General features: G+C 34.4%; 1 protein-coding gene across 5 annotated transcripts in view; it reads left to right on the top strand.

Annotated features, from left to right (window-relative positions):
- Ctl2 (Choline transporter-like 2) overlaps window positions 1-20,447 on the top strand; it is a 72,599-nt gene that overhangs the window by 48,578 nt on the left and 3,574 nt on the right. For 4 of the 5 annotated variants that reach the window (XM_087340509.1, XM_087340507.1, XM_087340505.1 and 1 more), the window contains 7 exons: window positions 5,540-5,679; window positions 10,284-10,449; window positions 11,959-12,226; window positions 13,149-13,323; window positions 14,194-14,459; window positions 16,807-17,098; window positions 19,029-19,257. In XM_087340509.1, coding sequence (XP_087196635.1) covers window positions 5,540-5,679; window positions 10,284-10,449; window positions 11,959-12,226; window positions 13,149-13,323; window positions 14,194-14,459; window positions 16,807-17,098; window positions 19,029-19,257 — 1,536 coding nt within the window. Of the gene's footprint in view, window positions 1-88; window positions 217-5,539; window positions 5,680-10,283; window positions 10,450-11,958; window positions 12,227-13,148; window positions 13,324-14,193; window positions 14,460-16,806; window positions 17,099-19,028; window positions 19,258-20,447 lie in introns of all 5 variants that reach the window. The other variant, XM_087340508.1, reaches the window with a different exon arrangement.

Below are 20,447 nucleotides of genomic sequence, written 5' to 3'. Positions count from 1 at the left end.
TTTAAAGTATTAGTGATTGTAATGCATGATGTGATCACTGAACGGTGTTATTATACAATGTGATATGAAGAGGCTGATTGGTCCACAGTGCAGGGGAGATGTATTCCAATTGACATCATTGATGCCAAGTATCTCATCAGCACTGTAGTGTCAGGTGGCTTCGAGGTGCTCATCAGCATCATTGGGAACTTTACAGATGACCTGAAATATCGTGAGGTAGCAGTCTTTTGAGATACAGAAATAAGTAGATTCTTTACTCTCTTATAAATGCATTTACAGACAAATGTTTGGTGGCACATGCATAATGACATCTTTGTTATGGAATAATTTTCTTCAATCTATAGAAATACACCCATTGCTCAATTTTTGAATGTAATTATGTTCGATGACAACTGTTCGTAAGTTAAAAATTTATAAATCGAAAGTAAAATTTTCATTAATTTCGTTGTAACAGAATTCTGAATGGTTCCTGACTCCCCTCCCCTCCCCTCCCCCCCAAAAAATCACGCATTATTTTTACCCCATATGTTCGAATATTGTACAGTAATAATAAGAAGAAGAACTGTTAATTTTCTGATAGTTATTAAATATTTAACCCTGAAAAGCACGACTTAAGTGGTATCTCAAATGTTTAAATTGTACAGCAGTTAATGTACTTACAGTATAAGTCAGTTTTAAAGGGTTTTGACGACGGTAGTTTAGACTTAAATTATTCGTTGTCAGGACTCTTTCCACCGTCTGTTCTTTAAAATCACGACATTTCGGAGGCTGGTTCTGTTTCCGTCATCAGGTGAGAGGTACCTACTCTGTTGGGTCCCTTAGATAGAGCTGGTCTCTGTCACTTGACAATTAAGACGGAGACAGAACCAGCCTCCAAAATGTTGTGATTTTAAAGAACAGACAAGTCCTGACAACGAATAATTTTAAATTACAGTATAAGCTTCAGAACTTTTGTAAAAAGATGTCTTTATTAATTTTTAAATACTGCGTTTATAATAATCATAAAGATTAATGGACGGCTGTAGGTAGTGAGTCAGCCTCACATTTTCCATGTGCTGCATACTAGTGTTTTCCTTCGTGTTCAGTATGTAGAAAGCAGACACAGCACTTGGATGAAGGATGGTTCTTCATTGTGGTGAAAATAGTGCTCATAAATCAAAGAAACAGACATAAATTTACGTGGTTTGTGGTAAAAATTTGTAAATCAAAAGTTCATAAATTGATGAATAGGTGTAATTACTGAATCAGTCATTTTGGTGAGTAATAGAACTGAAGTTCAAAATCACATTTCTGGTTTCAGTATGTTGCAGACTGTCATCCCTCCATCTCTTATATACATGTACATGTAGATATAATTTGTGTAAGCAGAATTAATTTTAAAATTATAATTGTAAGAATTTCATATATGAATTAAACCATGAACACTTTAACATTCAGAGCTCCTGCATCCCTTTCTGTGGAAGAACAGGTTCTGAACCACCATTTACTTACATGATGATTGCTATTATTAATTAGGAATTGTTCCATGTATTAATTGGTCTGCTGCACTCCATTTTCCCCAGTGGATTCCATCCTGCAACCTGTTTAGCAATTTTGCTGTCCTCCATTCGCATGATATGGCCATATCGTCTTAATTGCTGTCCTATTTCGTGTAAAATGTCTTTCTTTATTCCCATTTTTGTTTTGATTGTTTCATTTCTAATTTTTTTCCGTTCATGATATCCTTGCCAGCTGCCTTAAATAATCCATTTCTGTACCTAGTAATTTATTTCTGTGTTTCTGTTTTACTGACCATGTTTCAGCTCCATGTGATAATATACTTTTTACTATTGATTTGTATATTAATAACTTTGTTCTGTGTAAAATATTTCTACACCATAAAATTGAATTCAGCATTCATTGATAATTCTAATGAAATATAATTTGCGTTAACCATGATTTTTTTGTTATCTTTCAGGCCCCTGCTTCCCCCAATCGGGAATCGGCAGTGTACTGTAACTTAATTTTACCCAATGAATTTTGTGTAGCATATTGGGATGTGATATTGATGCAGTCTGTCATTAATAAGTTATGTTAAATGGCTTACATTTACAGCGATTACATTTTTTTTATATAATGAAATCAGTATTGTGATTTTCTGCTTCAGCTCTGTTTCTTAATACAAACCAACATCAGTAATATAATATTGCATAATGTTTCCTGTTACAGCCTGCTTTTCATAGCGTGTTTTATTTTCTATTCATAAAAAATTATCTGAAAGTCCTGCCATTCATTGTACATACCATTTCTCATGACATATAGTTTTAAGTCATTTTCTGTGAATATGCAAGTTTGATTGGCATTCATCAGCAGCAGACCTGTCATAAATGAAAACTTCTTCTAACCCATTGGATCAGAAATTTGATATTTTAATATTTGCTTTAAGGACATTTGTTTTATAATCTACGTCTCTATTTTCTTAGTAGTGTATTAGTGCTGAGAACTGCAAGAGCATATCTTTGAAATGTCTGATCATGACACTGCATCCCTGCTGTCTGGAAAATTATGCATATACAAGAATTTTCTTTGAAGTTGGTGCTTCCTTTATTTTCATACTTATCATTGCATAAGATGCAGCTAATACAATATGCTTTTTAAATTATACATGCTTAAGAGGAATACAGTATAATTCTGCTGTAAGTATATAAGCTTTGGATTCAAAATACACCTATGGAAACAGTAGTGCCACATGCTCCTTGTGTGTACCCCACTTTTGGAAGATTTTTACCTCAGATTCTGAGGCCATGTGTTATACTTGCATGTTAGAGGTGAATTTCAGTCATCACCTTACATTTAGCTACAATGAATAATTTTCTTTTGTTCTCTTTTTCGTTCCTTGTCATTATATTATCGTATGACATGCCACTTCCAAGAACACCAACTTAATCTGTGTGTAAACTGTGGATGTGTATTTAAATTTTTTGCCTCATAACTCAAAGTTTCAAACTACTAATTATCATGCATGTGCAAACAAATATATGGTTAATGGTGTTATGAAATGAGACCAATGAGGTAGTGTTCTTCCAAGTATTTGATGCCCGCAATGTATCCAGCAATGCCAAGAGTTCCTTTGTATTTAGGAAACTTTGGCGATTCTGTATCTTGTTTTTTCCTTGGTTATCTGGTTTCTAAACGTTCCATGTGTGTAAGTGTTTAGATACACCGTGTTTGAGTCCAAACCAAGAATGCCTAATGGTCCAGTATGACAATATTTAGGTGTCAGCTTTCTTTTTAGTTTCTTAGATAACTGTGTACTATGCATTATGGTGGTTTAGAGAACAAATTGAATGTGCTGCATTATTACACAAGTGGTAATATTGTCATCTTTTATCTGTTGTGATAGAAGGCTAATACAGTTTTTAGAAGTGAAGTAGTTAAACAGTAGGAATCCTATTGACACATAATATACCGAACAGTAGTTTCTTTTCTTTTATAGTTTTAACAATGAGGCTGTTTATATCCACATAGAGGAAGTAAATAAGCAAGTAAAGCAGTCCCGCTACATGCCGCATAGTTTGCTTGGGGGAGAGGAGGTATAGCTCCTACTCATTCTTGACCTTGGCATTAGATGGGGGCGAGTGGTCAGCATCACACCCTAGCCATGCTTTACCCCCAGGAAAGGACCCCAGTACACATTGAATAGGAGGCTGGGTGGGCCTCGGAGCTGGTTTGGATGCAGACGGTGTCCACATATGCTCTTAAAAACTAATAAACATTACTATCCATTTAACAACTGTAGGAGTATGATAATTTTAGTCCCTGATGTAAAGGATTATCTCAAAGATGGGATTAATTTTTTCCCATTGAGTTTCATTGTGAAAGAGAATGTTGCACAAGACATTCGAACTGTGAGATGTTACAAAATGTTTGATAGAAGACAGTAAAGGGACTGCCTATGTTATGTCTGTGCTGTAATATAGGTGGTTAGTTGCTGGCTTCTCATCACACAGGCCAGGCTCACATTTGCTCCCAGGGAAGTCCATCAGGGATTCATAGTGTCCAAAGTGGCACTGTTACTGGTTTTATCCAGAGTCCTTCAGCTTCTACCTGCCATTATGCCTCCAATGCTCCATATTCACTCATATATTATCGGGGGAAGTAGAAAATGCAATTTCATCAAGGCATATTGTAACCCCATCATAATTTCAGAACTATCATTTGAATTATATTTGATGTGAATTAAATCATCTATGTGAAAATATATTATGCACTCCCCTAATTTTCAACAGTCAGTTCTTGTAAAAATATAACATTTAATCTTTACAGTCTTTTAATATTCTTTTGCTTTCTTCACAGGAAAAATGAAAGTGCAATGTGGAAGCATTCTTCTATTATTCTTAGTGCATTAATTTTACAATATACTGTTTATGCATTATAATAACCTGTTCATTTTGTGTTGTCTTTTTTCATAAAACAGATCTTAAGTAAATTTAGTGCATGTATATGGACTGGATTCATTTGACTCAGTATAGGAACTGGTGGTGGGCTCTTATGAACATAATAGTGAACCTTTAGTTCCATAAAAGGTGGGGAACTTTTTGCCTGTCTGACTGACTGTCCACTTCTCAGGGAGGACTCTGCTGTACATTGTTAATTTCTTTAATGTCACATTTATATCTCTGTTATTTATTACATTACTCTCTGAACTGAACCTTTATTTAATGTGGTTCAAAGTCGTGGTTATTAACTTTCATGAGGCTTAATTACAGCTTTCACTCTTTTGCATTTCTCTATATTAAACAGCTGAGACAGATTTGTGCTTTACATAGATTCTATTCTGTTATATATTCATGACTTACCATTTGTCTGATGGATCATAGTAGTATGTTTTAAACTTGATTATAGAATACTGTGTGCTGTGCTTGCCTACATGTGAATTATTGAAGTAATATTTTGTACTGTGGAGTAAGTTATGGATTCTGCTATTATTATGACACCATGTAGTCTTGTAGTGGTTACCAATGTTTTAGAAGAATTGATTGTATCTATCTTCAGAAGTTTGAGGTGATATTTGCCTGTGAAACATTAGTAACTGCTTACAAGACTACACAATGTCGTAATCCAGAAAACAACACTCCAAATTGTCAATGCCATGAAAACCTGAAATATAATATAATATCAGTCAGCTGACCAGTCCTGGTTTGTTGTTTTATGAAGCTACTGTGGCACTGTGTGGAGTCATGACAATCAGAAGGGTGATTAGCTATGTCCTTAATGGGAATTTGATTCCATCACCAGTATTGGGAATATTATCTTTATTGCCATATTTAGAGTGACTCTGCAGTGGATTGAAGCACCTTCACATTCAGAGTTAATGGAACCTTGTCTGAACATCCAGAAAACGTTTTCATGCTGTGATGCTTTATCTGTACTGTCTTCCATGTAAAGACAATATTTAAAATATTGAAGCTTAACATGTCCTTAATTTCAAGTCTTTATATTACTCATGTGTTAATGATTAAAGCGGCACTTCCTTACTATCATCTGTATTTGCTTGTAGTTTATGGGCGCTGCTTACCTGGTACTATAGACACTTTGTCTGAGGAATTGCAGGAGGTTCTAAATAAGACACAAGGAGAGTTGGAGGATGTGTTGGTAGGTCAGTCGGGTGTAATAAACATCGTAGCACAGGCAAAAGAGGTATGGAATGCAATCAGTGTTTGTATGTATTTTGTGTTTGTGTTTTAAGAACATAATATATGATTTGAAGCTTTTGTGGCAATTAAACTCATTAAAATCTTCTCGGGCTATCAGTTGGTTACAAAAAGCAACCGGCATTTCAGGAACCATCTCTTTCCCCATTATCAGGGTTCTGATCCCTGTTGATGGGGGCGGAGATGGTTCTCTAAATGTTGGTCGCTTCTTGTAACCAATTGATTCTGCTGATTGCCTGAGAAAATTTTATTGAAGAACATAGTAATTCAAGTACAGGCATCCCATTTTTATTTTAGCTTATAGTTTGGTAACATCAATTTAGAATAATAATATGTCTACATACATCTAGAAATTATGTTGTGACATGCACCTTTATCAGTAATGCTGTAAAACTGAAGTTTACTAATGATACTGGACAAAAGATGTGGACATTACTCCTAGCTCTTTTTCCAGTTCATTGCATCTTGTCTGTGTGAACGTTAGGAAGGTTCAGTGTGCTAAGCCTTCTGAAGAGAGGCAGTGTGTTATTAGAGGCTACTGATACCAATATTTTAATAATAAACACTGAATATCTGAAGAACTAATGCGAGCATGAATGATGTGATGATAACAGTCCTGATGTTGATTAATTTAATTTGTATCATTTCCTGGAACCACACAGATTTAAATGTACAGTCACACATACTATGTGCAATAAGCACAAAATCACCACATTCATTACGCATTTGGAAGGTTTGCCCTTTTTGTAGGCATAGACAAATTAGTTTGCATTATAGGTAAGTAGAAAGATTATTTAAATCTTCAATCAAGAAAGAAATCTCTGGTGAATTACCCAACACTGCATTACTATGTAATCTGGTTACAAGAGCCACTTTTCTCCTGATGAACAATGAATAATTCAAGATTGTACAGAAAGAAGACAAAATAGAAGTATGGAGAAACAATCAACTTCATAGCTTGCTTGCACATAGATCTATCAGCCTATAACAAATGGATCCAAAGGGAACATTAATGAAGAAACATAAGGAAAAATGTTTGCCACACAGGATCATAAATATGAGAAATCACAGAAAATGCATCCTTAAGAACAAACAGAGTGAAATAGATGCTGAAGACGTACAAAAAAGAATCAGAGTGCAAGTTTTGGATCTTTATGTGAAAGTTTTAAGTTTCAGAAAGTTGAATAAAAGTGAATGGATATTTTGTTACTGGATTCTAGAAAGCAGACCACACTGGTTTGTACAAAATGCTGAAAAGTAATTGGTTAATATGTTACTGCACAGTTTATGTTGTGTCTCATGCACATTAAATGGTACAGAATTGTAGCATATGGTCTCAGGGCATGTGTGCACTTTGCCACTTTAATTGTGTGTATGTGATTCTTTCTACACATTACTCTAAGGTAACATGTAGAAATGTTTAGATGCATTTGGACTAATACTGCACAATAATTTGAAGTAAATACACCTATAAGAAAATTATCTTGGAAAACAGTTTTAAAAAAGCATTAGCATGTAGAAAGTATTAAAATAGGCCTACAGACTCATCCAGATATTGACTTTGCTATAATATCTGAACTCTGTTGCTGTGAATTTTAAAAGAGAAGACACCTATAATAAAGTGTGCTTGAAATTAATGAAGGGCATTACGTATTTATAGCCTAGAATGCAACACCTTCCTAGTATAACAGGCAGCAATATAAGTATATCATTCATAATGTAACATGAAACTTCACTTGATTGAATTTTGTAAAATTGATGATGTGAAGAACCCTGAAAAAAGAGTTATCACTAATGAAATGTTTAAACAAAAGAGAATTATTCAAAATATGCATACTGTTAGATAACAGAAGTACATAAATATTTAATATAGTACAGGTATGTTGATGTAAATTGGTGAACATCCTGATAAATAGACAACCAACTGAAAAATAACATACGTAATTCATTCTGATATGAATGAAGATTCTTACTCTGCTATCTACTTACATGCACTTTTTTTGCGATGTCTTCTTTGCATGACTGTCTAAAAGAAAAATACTAGCCTTTGCATTGCACTCTTTGTGTATCTTCACACTGCTAACTTTCTGTCTGTTCTGCTGGTAAATTTACTCTGCATAATAACTATCCTTGCATGTGCAAAAAATAGGAATATATGTGTTATCATTTCAGTTTTAATGTTTTTCTTTTTTCATTAAGATGCAGTTCTTCTCTGGTGATGAAAATATAGTTATTTAAAATTATTTTGAAGAAACGTTTTTGTTCAATTTGAAGTAACTATGCAAGGAGAATATGAACTTTACAGTACATTAATGTATATAAAGCTACATTTGTCAATTGTTTTGTTTTGGATTGTGACACTGAATAGTCCTATAGGTGGCTACAAACATTTTGAAGGACTGTAGCACCTCTATCTTCAGGATTGTTTCTCAAAAACATAGTAACTACCTATAAGACTACATGGCATCACAGTGCAGAAGGAATTGGTAAATTATGTGTAACTAATACATTCTGTACACAAAAATATATTTGGTAAAATTGTGATATCTTTTATTACATCTTTTAAGGGATTTGTTGTTGCAGAATAAGTTCTCATGGTAATGGAATTGAAATTGCTTTTTTTATATTCACTGAATACATAAGTGCTTGTGTAAAATAATCCCTTTAAAACATTTAATCCATTTGGTATGATAGGTTTGTGTGCCTATTTGATTGTACAAAAGATAACTGCGAATTCTGCATTTTATTAGAAGTTATTTTGCTTCCCTCTGCCTTGTAAGTAACAGACTGATGGATGGGCATAGCAGGTAAATAGAAATTCTTTAGTATTAATGAGAATATGTCAAACAACATTACCGTTTGCAACAAACTAGATACATTCAGTCCTGCCATATTTTTACTGTGCTGGATTGATTTTAAATTTAACAGAATACCAGTATCTTGTACAATAAATATGTACCATAACACATGTTTCTTATGTTGTGCCTGGTTTGTTTGTGCCGTACTTGCATTTGTCTCTGTTGATTTTGCATAGATACTAGATTAGATATTAAGGTTATAAAAATTGTGTAATTTTATCTTAACTTCTTTTATATATATATATATATATATATATATATATATTAGAACAATACTTTTATTTCCGTCGTTACACAAGCTTATTGTTAAAAATCATATAAAATTTCACATAAAATTGTTACATTTTAAAATTGACGACATGTTTCGATATACAATTCTATCATCGTCAGGTCTATCAAAATTAAAATTAAAATCTGGTGTATCTGTTGCTCTGCTTATATTGCTTTTGTTTTTATCCGTTTTTATTACATCTCAGGCTTCTTCCATTTAATTTTGGAGACGCGCCTGGGTGCCTATATCTGCAAAATCAATTTTAATTTTTTTTTTATCGTGATTCTGGATACCGACATAGGAAATGGAATAATATTACTCTAATTTTATATTAAGGAATTACTCAAATATATATCGTATTACAAGCAAAAGAAATGCAATCACAAAATATAAAGTATTATAACATACCGGGTTGTGTGTGAGGTGCGTGTCCGTTGTTATTGAATGGCAGACAGCAACATTTACACGAACAATCCGATATTTAACATTCTACAGTCCATTGACCCAACCCCCTAAACAACTTTCACCCACTATAGCCACACACGAGACTTACAACTCAGTTGCTGTCTGCCATTCAATAACAACGGACACGCACCTCACACACAACCCGGTATGTTATAATACTTTATATTTTGTGATTGCATTTCTTTTGCTTGTAATACGATATATATTTGAGTAATTCCTTAATATAAAATTAGAGTAATATTATTCCATTTCCTATGTCGGTATCCAGAATCACGATAAAAAAAAAATTAAAATTGATTTTGCAGATATAGGCACCCAGGCGCGTCTCCAAAATTAAATGGAAGAAGCCTGAGATGTAATAAAAACGGATAAAAACAAAAGCAATATAAGCAGAGCAACAGATACACCAGATTTTAATTTTAATTTTGATAGACCTGACGATGATAGAATTGTATATCGAAACATGTCGTCAATTTTAAAATGTAACAATTTTATGTGAAATTTTATATGATTTTTAACAATAAGCTTGTGTAACGACGGAAATAAAAGTATTGTATTGAGGAACACAAGCATGATGCAATTAAGATATATATTAGAAGTAAAAAATCTTATGAAAAGTTTCAAGAGGTGGGATTAAGCATTGAACAGTATATCAAGTCCACACAGACTCTGTGAGTACTAGAAATGTAAATGCCGCAGTCATCTTTATTCCTCTTAAATTTGTTCTTGTTGGAAGCTGTAGATGTTTGTATACAGTGTCTGTTGGTCATTTATACTGGTTAATGTTAAATGTTACCATGTGTTTGGTATGAAATTTCTATCATCCTTTGCTTGACTCCTTTTTGTAAATATTGATTTTATTTTTAATGTTTTAGAATGACATATTCTACTCAAGAATCTTAAACTTTTCCTATCTTTTCACTTGCCAATTTGTATGAAGCATGTTACATCATAACAGAATTTCTGTTGTATTGATATTTTGTTTTGTGCTGACAGTTGGGCCAGAAGATAGTACAAGACCTGAGTGACAGCTGGCCCTTTATTATTGGAGGTCTGGTTTTGGCCATGTTGCTGTGTCTTGTCTATATTGTGCTCATGCGCTGGTTTGCTGGCGTCATGGTCTGGTTGTCACTTGTTGGAGTCATTGCTTTGCTGTCATACTGTAAGTATGAAAATGTGGAACTGCAGGAGCAGATATGGTACTTCTGGTAGATGTGCATGCATAGGCAGATGTTAATTCCAATTCTCATATCTTTTTATCTTTATACCACTATATAGATAGATATAAAAAATAGTCAATTAAATCTGTCAGATTCCACATTGTTTATCTTTTCTTGGATGGCTTCTTATGTGTCCTTATGTTGTAAATTTATTACTGTCTGTAAATTATATCTGTGAATTGAAGCCCATCTGTTTGGTATTACAAATTCTTGTTTTGGATGAAGTTACATACATGGAAGTAAATTTTGCTTTCACAGATGTCTGTAATAAAGTGCAACTATTATATGATTAAATCTTTACAGGTACTGATTATAATATGTGAAATTAATTTTTAACTTCCTTATATGTACTATGAAAGTAAGTAGGCTCATGTGGTTACTGTGCTGTGTGTTGATCTGTCCCATTTCAAGCCTTTAAATTAGTTCATTGGTTTTATTAAACTTGCTATGAATGTTATGCCATTGGAGGTCCCTTCCTGCCTCATACTTTTTAATTTCCTATGTTCAGTGATAGCAACGTATTGGATGCACAAAATTGTGAAATGGGAATGATGTTAGTGCCATCATTCCCATTTCACAATTTTGTGCATCTGAAATGATGTATGGTAACAAGTCTGAAAAATAAGCTACATTTGTGACAGTAGTATGGTGGGTAAATGAAAAATAATGTGGGAGCCACATGAAAAGAAATTTTAGCTGACAGTTTGAAAACAGCAACTAATGACTGACTTGAACTAGGCATGTGAGTTTTAGTGTGGTATATAGATCATAAGTCAGATGGGTAGCTCAGTCAGTATAGTGACTGGCTATTATGAGCTAGGTGATCAGGGTTCAATTCCTGACAGAGGCAGAGGATTTTCTTCTAGCCTCTGCATCCATACCTGCTCTGGGTCCCACCCAGCCTCCTATCCTGTAGATACCAGGATCCTTTTCTGGGAGTAAGGTGCAGTCAGGGCATGCTGCTGACCACTCGCCCCCCCCCCCCCCCTCTCTAGTGCTGAGGTTGAGAATGAGTAGGACCTATACCTCCTTTCCCTGAAGTGCCAACATTGGCATATAACATGATGGCTTTACTTTATGTAGATCATAAATATACATACAAGTTATGTGTGTATGACATACAAAGACAAATCTGTATACAGGGACGGTGTATGATATGCACTTGTCCATATTATGTATAGCAGATGCCAAAAGTGGGAGGATAACATTAAGGAAATTGTGTGGGAGGTTGTTGCCTGGATTCTTCTGACTCGGGATAGGGTCAGTGTTGGGCTGTTGTGGACATCATATGAACCTTTGGGTTCCATAAAAGGCAGGGAGTTTTTTGAGTAGCTGAGCAATTATTAGTTTCTTAAGAATGGATCTGCTCCGTGGAGTTAGTTATTTAGTTGGGTAAATGCCAAAGCATTTTCCTTCATTATCTGTGCATTGCTGATACTGTATTGTTACAGGTTGTTATGCAAGTTATGTGAAGTATGATGAAATGAAGACAGCTGAAGAAAGTGCAAATTCAAACGCAGTACAGGAGAATTCAAGACATTCACGCTCCAATTTGTTTAAACCTGTTGAAGAAGAGTTGAATGAAATATTAGCAATGAAAGACACGTGGCTAGCTTTCCTGATTATTTCTGCCATAATATTGGTTGTTGTGTTACTTCTTCTGATCTTCCTTCGTAGTCGAATTCGGATTGCAATAGCTCTCATTAAGGAGGCAAGCAAGTGAGTATTAACAAGGAATCTTTTGTTATGTTTTTACTTGCTTCAGAAGGTGCCACATTTGAAGTTAAGTTTACATATCTTTAGTCAGTATTTGGGAGATGTTGGCATAGATGGTGGATAGTATTAAAATGAATTCTAGAGAAACAGTTGTTCAATTACCATCAAAAAAGGAAGAAGAGAAAGAAGTCAACCATTGAAGAGATGGAGGAAACAGTTTGACTAATCCTGGGATTAGAATGGGCCAAAAGGCCCAAACCTTATAGATGATGATCATAAATTTCCAGTATTTATTCTGAAGGAAACTCAATTACTTTTCCTTTAAATTTTTCCATATATCAAAGAGGCCTGTGAAATTTTTAAAATAATATTTACACAGTTTAATAATCCATCTTGGTGCAGGTTTTCTACAACTCTAGATTGCCCTTATTAAGTGTTAGACCAGTAGTGTAATCTTTTAGCAACAAATCTGTTTCAAGAAATTCTGAGGTGGGCTGGTTTTACTGAAATGATTTACCTCATTATTTCCTGGTGCAGCCACATGTTAGTGAAGATGTCTTATATATCTGTTGCCACTGTAGAACCTAACACTGTGGTCGAGTGGTCAGTGCTCCTGCTTTTTATTTGGGAGGTCCTGGGTTCAAGTCTCGGCCCAGAGACCAATTAACCTGACTGTAGTTTTTCGTGGTTTTCTCTCAGTCCCTCTAGGCAAATGCCAGGATAGTACCTTAAATTGGACTATGACAAAATTACAGAAGACTATAGTTTCCTTGTCACTACCGGAGTTCAAATCTACGTAATCCTCACTAATTCATAGTTCAATTATACCCATACTAATGCTGTAATAATCTGGAAAAAGTGTGGAGCATATAATTTCATATACCCTTTCCTAGTTCATAAGGCCAATATATATTTTTTTTTTCAGAGCTGTGGGTAACATTACATCTACACTGATATTCCCGCTCTTCCCATGGCTTCTGCAGTTGTTTGTCGTTGGCTGGTTCGTAGCGGTGTTGTTGTTCCTAGCTGGCTTATCGCGGCCAGTTTATAAAGCCCAAATGGATAACTGCACATGTGCTACTCCCATTGGTACATATAAGGTATGTAATATTTGTTGTAGATCTATGCAAGTGCTGTGTGCGTCTATGCATAGAATCAATAGCAATTATAATAAAAAGTATGTAAATAAAAAAGAAACACAAGCAATGCCAAAATTTACTTCCACACAACAGTGAATAAATTTTGTAATGGAGAGATTATTAGATACAGATGATGAAATGCTTAATCAACAAAGAAGACAGTTTCTGCTTCATATAATGAGACATAGATTTCATACAGAACCAAGGAGATGAATAAAATAATATCAGGTATACACAGTTAATTGGTCCCAGATGTTACATGTACTTTTCTTTATATCCAGTTTGTTTTAGGTCCTGTTTATTTTAAATTCGGTAGTTAGATTGCTGCAATCAAGCTGTACAATTCAGTTTAGTTACAGCTGCAAGTGACAGGACATAAAATGAACTGAACAAAAATATTACTAGACAAATTTATTGATCAGATAAAGAGCCATGGACAAAAAATTGTGAATTAATTGTGTTTTGTTAGCGCTTATGATGTTTTCTTGTGCCATCTATCCAAAAATAATTCTGCCATCCTGAGTTTCTTAACCACCTTGCACAATATTGATGCATCTGGAGTTAAGGCAGCAGAAAATTTATATTGGAATTTCCTGTGAGATCTGCAAGTGAAACCATATTTCACATACAAACCACACAAACACTTTTATTGTTTGAATGTGTGGTTTTATGCAAAGTAAATGAATAAATTACCTGTACCTCATTCAAATCAAACATTAGCAATGAGAAGTCAATTTATTGGTGTTGTGAGAGTTGGTGCTGCAAGGTGAAACAAATTTTTTGGCACATAAAAGTAACCTCAGTATAATGTGTTTCCTCTGTCTGTTACAGACTGGTGATAAATGTGATCCACTCACCTTTGCTGCCTGTTCACAATTATGTCACACTGCTGTGTGCCAGTTTTTCAACTATGAGAAAGAGAATTATGTTAATTATCTTCATGCATTTAATATATTTGGTATATTTTGGGGACTGTTTTTTGTTTCTGCTCTTGGAGAAATTATTCTGGCAGCAACGTTTGCAACATGGTATTGGACATTCAATAAATCTGATGTGCCATTCTTTGTCCTCACAGTCAGTATTGGGCGGACTTTACGGTAAGTAGTAATTTTAGTGGTATAAATTAAAGTTTTGATGAAATGTTTTCATATTATTAACCAGTATCCAGAATTGTGGTTAATGCTCAATATAAAAAGAAGATTGATGCTTTTTTGAGGGGTTGTCTAACAAGAAAAACATTTTTCTCTCATTACCATTTTTCCCTCTGAAACATTGTTTGGGAGAAACATGGTTAGACATATGAATGGTCTGTTGACTATATAGATATACATACACATACAGTAGAATCTGCTAATATCACCATGTGTGTCTAGTGTCCATCTGCCTAAAGTCACCAAAGTTCAGTGGAGCAGTCCATGTGTATATTATGTGACAGCATACCATAGGAAATGATTAAAGAAAGCTGCAAAGCATATGGAATTAGCATGACTTGTGTGAAAATTTAAAGAAGTGGAAGGTGGAATACTTCTAGTGGATTGAACATGAAAATGAATAACTTTGCAGAAAAATAAGAAAAACCAGCAACAGTGATATCAGTAAATGTACTCTCGATTGGTTCCCCAAAACAAGAGGATTAAATGATCACACTTGGGTCAAGAAGCAGCTCTCTGGTTTGCCAAAGAATTTGAAGTTCAATATTTTAAAGCATTAAGTGAATGGTTGGGCAGTTTTAAGAAGAGATTTAATTTCACTAAAGTTCTGACTTCCCCCCCCCCCCCATATATATATATATATATATATATATATATATATATATATATATATATATTAGGGCTGGAAGTGTGTTCATGGAATCTGAATGGTGTGAATAATCTGTGGGATGGCAGCAAAATAGAACAGATATTTATTAACAAGATATTAGACAGGGGTGGGTGTAACACAATAACTATCAGAGCCAATGGCAAAAGGGGAGACAATGCAAATGTAAAGGTGGCAGAAACTCTAAGGAGATATTAACAGTTTCGTTAGCAGCAAGTGTTACAGGTGAGAAGCTGCCATTTTTTGTGATTAATAAAGTTAATCAACCAAGATTTTTAAATGCCAATGTAAGCAGTTTTCCAGTTAGCTAGAGAGTTAATAAAGTGGCATGGTTGATCTCTGGTTGTATATGGTTAACAAAATTATGAAACAAATTAGAAAGATTTTAATGACAATGGATAAGTGTCTGGCTCTCACAAAAATTTAAAACTTGTCAAATGTCACAATAAAATTTCTTCTGCTGAATGCCACTTTGGTTATGCAACCACCTTACCAGGGCATTATAAACATTTTAAGGCACTGTAGAGGAAATTGACTGACCCCATCTCATACCCACCTTGAAAATGGCAACTGCAATGTTTGCTGAAATGTTGGTTAACATCAGATATTTGACACAGCTCTCACCTGAAAGCTGAAATTGTACATATGTTCCTCTGATTTGAAATTATGCATAAACCATCATCCTGGCTTATGGCGAGTAATTATGGTTTTGGTTTGTCTTTCAGGATAGCTCCATATAATTACAAAGTTCAAATATTTGGGTGCAAGAGTAACAAATAAAAATCACATTCACAGATAAATGAAGATCAGATTAACTATGGGGAATGCTTGCATCTGTTTAGTTCATAATCACTTGTCTTTCCACTTTCTGTTTAAAAATGTAAAGATTAAAATATACAAAACAATTTTGTTTGTTGATATATGATGCGAAGCTTTCACGGCGGCTTTCATTAATAAAGTCTTCTTGGGCTATCAGCCATGTTAGTTGGTGATCAATTTCCGACGTTTCGAGGATCATCTCTGCCCTCGAAACATTGTTGTTTGGTGTGGGTGTGAAACTTGGTCTTGCATGTGAAGGGGGGAGCATAGATTAAAAGTGTTTGAGAACAGGTTGCTGAGGAGAACATTTGGATATAAGTGGGAGGAAGTGACAAAGATTGAAGAACACTGTAGAATGAAGAAATTCATAATTTGTATCATGAGCAAATACATATTACCATGATGATCAAGATAGAGATGTTGCTGTGGGTGGGACATGTAAAGTACATGGGAGAGATAATAAATACATTCATAATTTTAAAACCTGAAAGGAAGGGAACACTTGGAATATATAAACGTAAATGTGAAGATAATATTAAAATGGGTCTTAAATAACTGGGATGAGAGAATGTGAACTTGATTCATCTGGTTGCGGATAACAACCAGAGAGGGGCTGCTGTGAACATAGTAATGAACCTTAAATTTCTATGAAAGGCTTATAATTTCTTGACAAGCTCAGTGATTGTTAGCTTATCAGGAAAGACTTTATTCCATACAGTTTGTTAAAAAGTAATTTTGTCTTGTACTTATAATAAGAAATGAAAGTGTCTGACTGCTCTGAGTGCCACTCCTTCAATTTTGTTTCAGTTATCATTTGGGTACCATAGCTTTTGGATCCCTCATTCTTGCCATCTGTCGCTTAATTCGAGTGATATTGGAATACATAAATCACAAGCTGAAGAAGTACGATAATGTCTTTGTGAAGGCTATCATGTGTTGTCTTCGTTGTTTCTTCTGGTGTCTGGAGAAGTTCATAAAATTTATCAATAAGAATGCGTACATAATGTGTGCTATACATGGGAAGAATTTCTGTCGATCAGCGAAAGATGCCTTTAATTTGCTCATGAGGAATGTAATAAGAGTTTTTGTACTGGATAAGGTGAGTTAAAGAACATGTACACTATAATACTAATATGTCTCTGCAATTAAATTAAAATTTCCCATCGTTTTCTCTCAAAATATTTTATTGTTGAACATAGTAGCGAATAAACGATCATGATGATACGTCTTTAATGGAAATTACAGAGGAGCATGTATTCTTGTCAGATTTTATACTAGTTATTTCATAGCTGTTAAGAATACTTTAACTAAGGAGGATTTTATAAATTTATTTTTGAAAATAATACAAATTATGAAAATTGAAAAATATAAGTGGGTCATAACAACTTGGTTTACATAGTCTTTAATTATGAAATGTATTATGAAATTATCATTGATAAATATTATTTTATGAACAATGTAGTGCACTAGAAAGAAAGTGATTAACAAATGTGGGCACAAAATTTAGTGTTTGTGTTTTTGAATGTTCCAATTCTGTGTTCTTAATATTTTATGAAGTAAAGAGTAAAATTCCTGTTTTGACCTATTTTATAATCGATAAAGAAATTTTATTTTGTATTGACCATACAGTACAATGGTTGTAACAAGTGAATCTTGTGCATTTGTAGGGAGTTCTGAAATCATTCTTCATAAAAAATATTGTTTCCTAGATGTACACTATCCATGGAGTCATAATGTACTAGGAGTAGTCAGTGAATGAAATTCACTACATGTAGGACCTTGTGAAAGAAACAGGTGTAAATTTTCAAGTACTCTTAGTTTATTAGCAGTAATAATAATAATTTAGGGCTCATACTAATTAGAACTTAATATGCTGAATTTAGTTACTTTATTATATTTTGGTTGATTTTTTTTGTCAGCATACGGAATTAGGTTTACATACTGTACACAGTACAATAAGTTATTGCACATCGCACTGCTAAATCATTAAGCCTGGAGCTGAAGTCTGGCGGACAACAAAGTAGTATGAGTATGATCTTGAGCTTTCACGGCGACTGTGTACAATAAAATCCTCTCGGGCTATCAGCCGCGTCAAGTGATTAAAACATGAAGAGACCAGTGTTTCAAGGTCCATCTCTGTCCTCGTCCTTAGGGTATATATATGAGACGGTTGAGAGCCCCAACCACTTTAGTACCCTGAGGACGAGGACAGAGATGGACCTCGAAACGTTGGTGTCTTCATGTTTTAACCATTGACGCAGCTGATAGCCCGAGAGGATTTTATTGTAATGTAGTATGAGGTTTAAATCCCCTATTACCATGTGATAAAGGTTAAGGCTATGTGACTTCTTAGGTTTCTTTTTGCAAATAATAATGCATAGCTCCTAATTCCTTCACTTTTCTCTCATATTTGCTTGGCACAACTTTGCTTTGATTTTCTTTGCTTTTGATATACGAGTATGTACATATTGGTGGTTCTCAGTCAGATAAAATTTTTATTCAAATTGAATGTAAGGACTACCTCATCTGTGATTATCTTTAACATTGAAGAGTCAGATCTAATTGCAGTGAAAAGAGAGGAATATATAAAATGTTTAAAACAAATAATTTATTATTGTAGGTTGTTCACCTGACTTCAGCATCTTCTTTTCCTATAATGATACTGGTAAAGAAGTTTACACTTTCAGATTTCTGTTAATAAAATAAATGTAATCTTTAGTGGAATTTGAGGTTCTCTTGGTGGGGAGTATGAAGATGACTCTCTTCTGGGCTGTAGCACCATGTAGTCTAGAAGAAATTTACTGACTTTTCAGAGGAAAGACCTCTGAAATGTTGGTGAACTTCTACCAGATTACACATTGCTATAATGCATAAGATAGTCATCTTCAGTGAATTCCTGCAAATAAGTCAATATTAGGGATAACAGTTATATTCACTTTCAAAATTCAGTAGGCTGGTATATTAATTTCATGAAAGAAAACATTCGGTTGGTATCGGAATTTATTAATTATGCGACTTTTTTTTCATAGGTGACAGATTTCTTGCTGTTCCTGGGAAAACTAATGATAACAGCAGGAATGTGTGCTCTGTCATTCTTTGTGTTCACAAAGAAACTAGAGTACACTGATTATGTACAAGTACCAATGCTCAATTATAGTATTGTGCCGGTCTTAATTATTGGATTTGGTACCTACTTCATAGCAACAATATTCTTTGGAGTCTATGAAATGGCTGTGGATACACTTTTCCTTTGTTTCTGTAAGTATTGTTCTGTTTTCAGTTGTATGTAAGTGGGAAATACCTCATGACATTAAATAAAGCATTTGTGCAAAAGAGGTTACATGCTTGAGGGAATGAGCAATAATCATTTGATGATGCCGAGTTGTATGTTTTAATTTACTATATGTGAAGCAGCCCCGAATTATTGCAGTTGGTTGTAATAAAATGTGCTGAGAGTTTTGTGATGATCGTTTTTTTTATTTAAATGTAAATTCATATATAAAGAAGTTCATCAGACATCATAATGATAAAAACAAAACTTTGGGGTCTAAGACAAATGTGTATTGGTGGTTATTATGCCGTGGCATGTATTAATTGGTTTGCAGTTTATCTGTCTTAAATACTCCATTGTAATCAAAGAGGAGCTTGACTGAACACAAAATTCTATGTGCTACTGTTTAAAAAATTATATTATGAGTGGCATTATTAACACCACTGGGCTTTTGTAGTTTTCCTCAGTCCCTCCAGGCAAATGCTAGAATAGTATCTTAAATTAGGCTATGATTCCTTTTTCACATCCTTTCAAATTCATTATTCACCATCATCCTCTCATTTCACACTATATACTCTGAGCTACTGAAAAAGCGTTGTTAAAAAACTATAAAGAAGTACAGGTCTGACTAGTGTTTTTGAAGTATCGACACAGGGTCAAATCTTGGCAAGGAGGTTTTCATGGAGTTCCTCAGATTCTACTCACAAATAGAATGGACATTTTGGCTCTGGGGCCCACCCAGCTTCCTGTCCAGTGGGTACTGGGGGTCCTTTCCCCCCCTGGGGGGATTAGGCCAGGGCATTATGCTGACCACTTACCCCAATTTAATGCCAAGGTTGAGAATGAATTGGAGTTATACCTTCTCTCCCCTGTGCACCTGCATGGCATGTAACAGGATGGCTTACCTTTTTTCTTTACAAGAATACATATTTCCACTGGCTAAGCAGATGTCTTAGAAAAATGAACCAAAGTTAAAGTTACAAACCAAGATACTCCAGATTTTCAGACATAGTATTAACTGCACTAAACTGAGATAGCTGGGCTGTAGTAGTCAAAGACTTAAATAAGTTAATATTAAGTCAGTGAATAAAAGAAACAGCAGATATAAACAATTTTTATCGTTGATTAAAAAGTCTTACAAGCACCAATTAAGAGTTTGGATTGTATCATTATGACT

Source organism: Zootermopsis nevadensis, unplaced genomic scaffold (assembly GCF_977971745.1).
Source record: "Zootermopsis nevadensis isolate Lab colony 2312 unplaced genomic scaffold, Znev_1.0 Znev_ptg000061l, whole genome shotgun sequence".
Taxonomy (NCBI): Eukaryota; Metazoa; Arthropoda; class Insecta; order Blattodea; family Termopsidae; genus Zootermopsis; species Zootermopsis nevadensis.
This window is presented reverse-complemented; position numbering and strand designations above follow the sequence as displayed.